The sequence below is a fragment of the Habropoda laboriosa genome, unplaced genomic scaffold (genome assembly GCF_001263275.1).
Source record: "Habropoda laboriosa isolate 0110345459 unplaced genomic scaffold, ASM126327v1 scaffold81, whole genome shotgun sequence".
Taxonomy (NCBI): Eukaryota; Metazoa; Arthropoda; class Insecta; order Hymenoptera; family Apidae; genus Habropoda; species Habropoda laboriosa.
The window spans coordinates 215903-222550 of NW_017100194.1; the positions used below are offsets into that span (position 1 = coordinate 215903).

The 6648-nt window shown below is 36.2% G+C and overlaps 1 protein-coding gene across 1 annotated transcript in view; it reads right to left on the minus strand.

Moving 5' to 3' along the window:
- Nucleotides 1–6648, minus strand: part of LOC108570223 (chromodomain-helicase-DNA-binding protein 7-like) — a 19323-nt gene that overhangs the window by 11436 nt on the left and 1239 nt on the right. The window contains 9 exon segments of the mRNA XM_017932041.1: nt 8–11; nt 13–510; nt 582–898; nt 972–1196; nt 1404–1910; nt 1993–2281; nt 2392–2742; nt 2825–3234; nt 3308–6556. Of these exon segments, the coding sequence (XP_017787530.1) occupies nt 8–11; nt 13–510; nt 582–898; nt 972–1196; nt 1404–1910; nt 1993–2281; nt 2392–2742; nt 2825–3234; nt 3308–6451 (5745 nt within the window). The 5' untranslated portion in view covers nt 6452–6556.

Sequence of the window (6648 nt, forward strand, 5' to 3'; positions counted from 1 at the left end):
TATAAAAACGGGCTTATGTTAGTAATTCTCATCACCTCAACTACAGTTTCTTCTTTTGGAGCTAACGATTTCTCCACATCTTCTTTAAGTCGACGCAACATCATTGGCTTCAAAAGAAGTTGTAACTTATGGACTTCAGTTTCACTACTCAAATTACCAAATTCTTTTAGGAATGCTTCACTACTAGAAAACTGTACTGGTTCAAGGAAGTTCAATAATGAAAAAAGCTCATTGACATTATTTTGTAAAGGCGTGCCAGATAAAAGTACTCTATGTTCTAAATTCAATTGTCTGAGACCTTCAAGCAACTTGCAATTCCTATTTTTTAGCCTATGAGCTTCGTCTATAACACAAAGCCTCCAATTATACCCCCGCAATTCGTTAAAATCTGTTATAATTATCTCAAATGTAGTTATCAATACGTTAAATTTAATTAAATCTTTAATTTGTTGCCCTTTTTCACTCTTATAATAAACTTCATACTCTTGAAGCATAGTTCGACTTGCTGCACTGTAAATAAGAAATTACATAGCAAAAAATTCTTTATTCTCAAACACAAAAGTACAACAATTTGAACTTACGATCCATGATACACTACAACATTCATATCAGTCCAACTTTCAAATTCACGTTGCCAATTTGGAATGGTTGAAAGGGGTGCTATTATTAAAAATGGTCCACGAATTCCATACTTGTATACTGCATCCACAAATGTTAAAGATTGAATTGTCTTTCCTAAACCCATTTCATCCGCAAGAATACAGTTATGTCCGTTGTACCACGAAAAGAGTAACCAATTAAGACCTTCCAGTTGATATGGTCGTAAACTGTTATTACTTTTATAAATTGGTGATTCTTCTAATTTCACCCAAGCTGATGCATTTGGTTTCTTTTTTGGCTAAACAGAAGATTACTTATTATATAATAACTACTTTCAGACATAATTATATTATATACCTGCAATATATTACCTTCCATTGATCTTTAGGGGGTACTTTATTAAATTTTATAAATTGGGCTATTTTTTCTGGATCGACATCTTCTTCCAATTCCCAAGTCGAATCCTCGTATTGAAGAGACCGCCATTTAACCAGATAATGTTTTAATGTTTCCCCAGTTGTAGGATCAGTATGTGTTGCCTCATCAAGCACTCTATCAACTTCCACAAAATCTGGATTGAATGGATCATCTTCAGTCTGAAAAAATCCCAGAAACTCGTTTTTATTATTCACGTATACGTTTCTAATATTACCAATTGACTCACTAACAAATAAAAAAAATATCTAGTAATTGCTGTTAGGAAAACATTTCAAATGAATTATATCGAATAATCCAAGTGTAGCTGGTAAGCTGTTAATAATCCTAAACAATTGTATAGTATATAATTATATATCCATAATTACATTTTCAAAGATGTTAGTATTTTGTTGTTGTCTTTGTTTAAATCTTTTCAACTTGGCTTGAATTCGTTTATCGCCCTTGTATAATTCCTCTTCAGTTCTCCATTCACAATGCAAATATGAAAAATTTCTATATTTAACAAAATATTCCTCAACTTCTATTATTTGAGGCTTCACATCTACCACAACATTTTCTTGTTTAGAATCTGTAAGTGCTCCTTCATGTTTACTTTTGTCTTTTACAGCACTGTCACTGTTACTTTTATCTTCAAAGCTTTCAGTATCTTTCACATCCTTATTACTTGTTTCTGAGATTGATTCCTTTTCGGAAGTTTCTTCCTTGGTCTCAGTCTCTTCTTCCTTATCCTTTGTTGTATCAGATGTACTGTTTTCATTTTTTTCATCAGATGTTTCTGTTTTTACTTCTGGGATTGTTGGTTTAATTTCTCTTTTTCCCATGCGAGAGCATAGTATATGTTGTACAACCATGGAATCTTCATCTGTTGTATTCTACAGTAAATAAAAATTGTTTTTTAAAACTGTTTAATTAGAATTTAAATATGTTAATAATATGCTATTATGTGATACATACTATGTATACAAAGTTAGGCTTGTTAGGTCCAACTTCACCACCTTCATTATCTTTTTTAACAGAAACAGGTTTTGTTGTGTTTGTGCCTTCTACTTTCTTAGAAAGTTGAGAATCCTGAAGAGGTACATCATCATCTGAAAATCTAAGCATTACATCATCGACGTATTTCTTACGATGTGTATTTCTTGCAGAACGTCTTTTATTATCATCTCCTGCTTCTGGTGATGGCGGAGGCGTTGCTGCCAATTCTTCACCATCAGAATCCGGGGCAATCCGACTTTTTCGCTTTCTATTGTAATTTTGTAAAACATCGAAAATAAATTAAACATATGTTAAAAGATGAATAGGATGTCAAATTGTGCCCATAATGCAAAACTATAATATTTTAAAACAACATACTTTGAACTTCTAGGAGACTTTCCTAACGAAACTTTTCCAACTGATCTTTTACGAGCAGCAGCTTTCTTCTTATTAGGTGTAGCAGTTTCTACAGTTGTTCCAGCATCCGAATTTTCTTCTTTCTTTTCGTCTGGCGGGCTATCTTCTGATTCCCCTTTTTGCTTATTTTGATCTTTTGTTTCAGCTACTAAAGGCTCAGTAGTTGAAGAATGTACTTGTTCTTGATCACCTTGAATGGACGGTTCAGATGGTTTTGTATCAACTTCTTTAACTGCACTTGAATCAGAGACAGCAGTTTCTTCTGTTTCTTGTACAACTTCATCATCAGCTGATTCAGAGTGATTTGTTTTTCTGTAAAAATAGAATGTATTCAATGAAATAATTACTTTTCCAAAGAAACGAATTACGAGACAACATTTATGAGATAACTTACTTTCTATTACGTTTTGTTGAATCTTTATCTTTATTCCTCTTTCTTGGTGCTTTAGGAGACTTTGCTTCCTTTGGTGGTTTTGGTTCTTTTTTAACTTTTGGCTCTTTTGGTTCTTTCGGCTCTCTCGGCTCCTTTGGTTTACGTGGTTTTCTAGGAGGAGGTCGCGATTTCCTACCTTTATTCCACTCTTCCTCCATATCACCAGAAGATGGCTTAATATCTTCAGAATCAGCGGCGCTATCAACTACATTACTACTGTCTCCAGGTGTTACTTGATTGTCTGACAATGGTTGCTCTGGCTGTTGCTGAGTAATTGGTGCAGGAGCAACTGCTTCTTTATCAGCTTTCTTCCTACTCTTTTTAGCTCTGGGTGTACCTTTACTACGACCACGACCAGTTGTACTTGAAACCTATTTACGAAAAATTTTTTTTAAATTTTGTGTACAATATTTAAAACAAAAGTAAAACGCATTTGTGACTTACCTGTGGACTATCAACAACAGCTGCTGTAAACATTGGACTTTGTAATATACATTGAGGTCCACCATTACATTGATCATTACTTTCATGTTGTTGCAGAGCTTGTAACTTTTCTTGTATAGAAACAATTTTTTCTTGATTCTCAGTAGCTGGAGGCATACAGAATAACTCTTGCAATTGCTGTTGTAATGCAGCTCTCTCTTGGTGGTGTGTAACTGGAGCACAGGAAGTACTAAAGCCACCAGATGTAACTGCTGTTGATGTTGGATTTGGTGGCATATTATACATATTTGGCATAGTACTACCACTAATGATATCACCACCAGAAGGATATTGTTGACCAGAACCCACTAACATCTCATTTGGATACATGTTATTTTTTTGAATATTCGTATATTCTGTGAAATTTTGTTGTACTTGATGTGGAGTTTGTGAATTTGGCACTGATACTGCAGTTTGATGAGATGATAATACTACATTACTGCTTTGATTAACTGTAGGAATTTGTTGGCCATTTAAATGTGCAGATGGAACTTGATTAGTTTGACTTTGCAATGAGGAGGCTGGATTTGGTAAGGGAGCTTGTAACTGTGATATTTGAGATGAAATTAATGGAGCATTTTGGGGCATTATACCAACTTGTGGACTCATATGTGGTTGAGGCTGCTGTGTTGGCTGAACCTGAGTTATACAAGTTGGAGCTGGTTGAGATGGTTGTGGTTGGACTAACTGAGATTGAGAAATTTGTGGCTGTGACTGTTGTGTTTGACTTAATGTAGGTTGCTGGGACTGAGTAATTGATGCTTGTTGTTGAGTATTTATTTGTTGCAGCTGTTGTTGTGAAGGTGGTTGTTGACCAATTTGAGGTTGTTGCACTTGACTCATTTGTGGTTGTTGTGATGACTGCAAAGATTGTTGTGATGACTGCAAAGATTGTTGTGACTGTACTGGAGACTGTTGTGTTGGCACTACTTGCGGCTGATTCATATGAATTTGCTGTACTGGTTGTTGTGGACAACTGATAGACTGCTGTTGTGCTGCCTGATTGCTAACTGCAGGTTGTTGAGAAAGTGCAGTTGTACTATTATTGGTTGGACAATTCACTGGATTTATTTCTAAATGTTGATCATTCTGTTTTTTATCACATGTATTCTGATTTTCAATGGTAGAAACAGGATTCTGAACCTGATTTTGAGTTATTTGCTGTTGAGGTAATGTTGACATATTTGAACAATCAACATCTCCATTTGTACTAGAAGTTGGTAAAGACTGTACAGTTTCTTGGGAAATTTTTCCAGGTGTATGTTCCAAAGGCGAATTGCTTTGTGAATTATTTTGTAACAAAGTATCAGCTTGTTGACTAAGCACATCTTGCGGTTCTTGCACATTCTGATGCAATGATTCATTTTCTTGTTTTGAAGGTTCAATTGTGTTATGAACAGGATCTGTTGAATCTCTAGATGTAGTTTCTGCAACACTATGAATAGTTTCTGTTCCAGTTACTGGAAATATTGATGGACTTTGTTCAGATACTGGGGGTTGAGTTTCTACTACATTTCTATCTTCAATCACGTTTGGCCTTATTTGTTGCTGCTGCTGCTGTTGTTGTGGATGCGACCATTGAGTTGGCATTGGCATTCTAGGACCTGTTATAGGTGGCATAGAATTTTGTGCGGTAGACTGAGATAAAACGTTTGTTGCTTGTGACATAGGTGGACGTGCCTGAAATTGATTATAATCCTGACTTGAAACATTTGAATTTGGTACAGCAACACCAGGGATAACCATTTGTTCCAATGCTTGAAGAGTAGTTTGTTGTGATGCTGGATTCATTTGCATTGAAGTTGGAGGGCAGGGTGATACAGACATTGCAGCAGGTTGATTTGATTGTTGATGTGGAAGTTGAACATGTGGATGTGGAGATAATGTATTAGATTTAGCTGGTGACATAATAGGTCTGGGAGACATTTGTTGTTGTACTGCTGGTGGTCGTGGTGACATCTGAGGTCTAGGTGACATTTGAGGAGACAATTGTGGAAAAGTTGCACGATATTGAGGACTTGTGGCATGTTTGGTTGTACCAAACTGTGTTGTTGGTCCAGAATGTTGGGGTTGATTAAACATTGAAGTTGCATGATGAGAATATTGAGAATCTATTGGTTGTTGTTGTTGTTGTTGTTGTTGTGTATTAGGATGTTGCGTATGTTGAGGATACTGTTGAGGAAGTGAAGGATGTGTTTGATGAGTTGGATGATGATGTGGCATCCTCTGAGGTGGTTGTTGAGTTTGTTGCTGTTGTTGCTGCTGCTGCTGTTGATGAATAGCTGAGGCAAAACCTGGATAGCCAGGAGATGTTTGATACATTGTAACAGAACTTCCTTGCTGATAATGTTGCTGTTGCCCAACCATATGTTGATAAACACTACCTGTTGTGCCAGCTTGCATTGTTTGATGTGGTACACCCATATTCCCTATCATATTTTGCTGATTACCAAAGTGTTGTTGTTGCTGTTGTAATTTTTGATTCATAACTCCACTTTGATCTTGTTGGTGAGAATACTGTGGAGGTATATGTTGTCGATAAGTAGCAGGTTGTGGTGCCATCTGATTATAATGTCTTTGCATTTGTGGATAAGCACCTCCACTACCTGGCCAACCTTGCATACTTGGATCTATAGACATATTTGCTCTAGTCATTGAATGCTGTTGTTCCATTGAATACATATTATCACTATAGTTAGGATATTGTCCTCCACTACCAGGATGAGGCCCTCTATGTTGTGGTGCCATATTTCGAGCTTGATTTTGAAATGCTCCTGGCACCATAGCACGCTGTGGTGCACCATTGTCAAATGTTCCAAGATTTTGATTAAACATATTGCGTTGTGATGGATTTTGCAATTGATTAGAACTTCCAAATTCAGATCCGCCAAATGAAGTTAATTTTTGAAGCGGAGATTCTTGAGATATATAAGATTGACTAATGTAACTCCCTCCTCCATTAACGCCAGGGTTTGGACCATCTCTAGATACTACCACAGAATTAGTTGTGCCTGCAGGGTCAAAATGATCGTTCCCCCCGAGGTCAGGAAGAGCATCAAGCATCGAGCCACTAACATCTTCACCAAACAAATCGTACGAGTCCATGTCTATGCTGCAGGACTCTTCGCCTCTATTTCAGGCTTAAGAGAATATCGTATAGCCTCTCTTTTAGTCATTAACGTGCCCATTGTTAATCCACGTCTTTTTTGCCTGAAACAATGTTCATAAAAACTTATATTATGACTGTATAAAGAATGTATTTTCATAATTTTATGTAAATTTTAATATTCTAAATTTTTTAC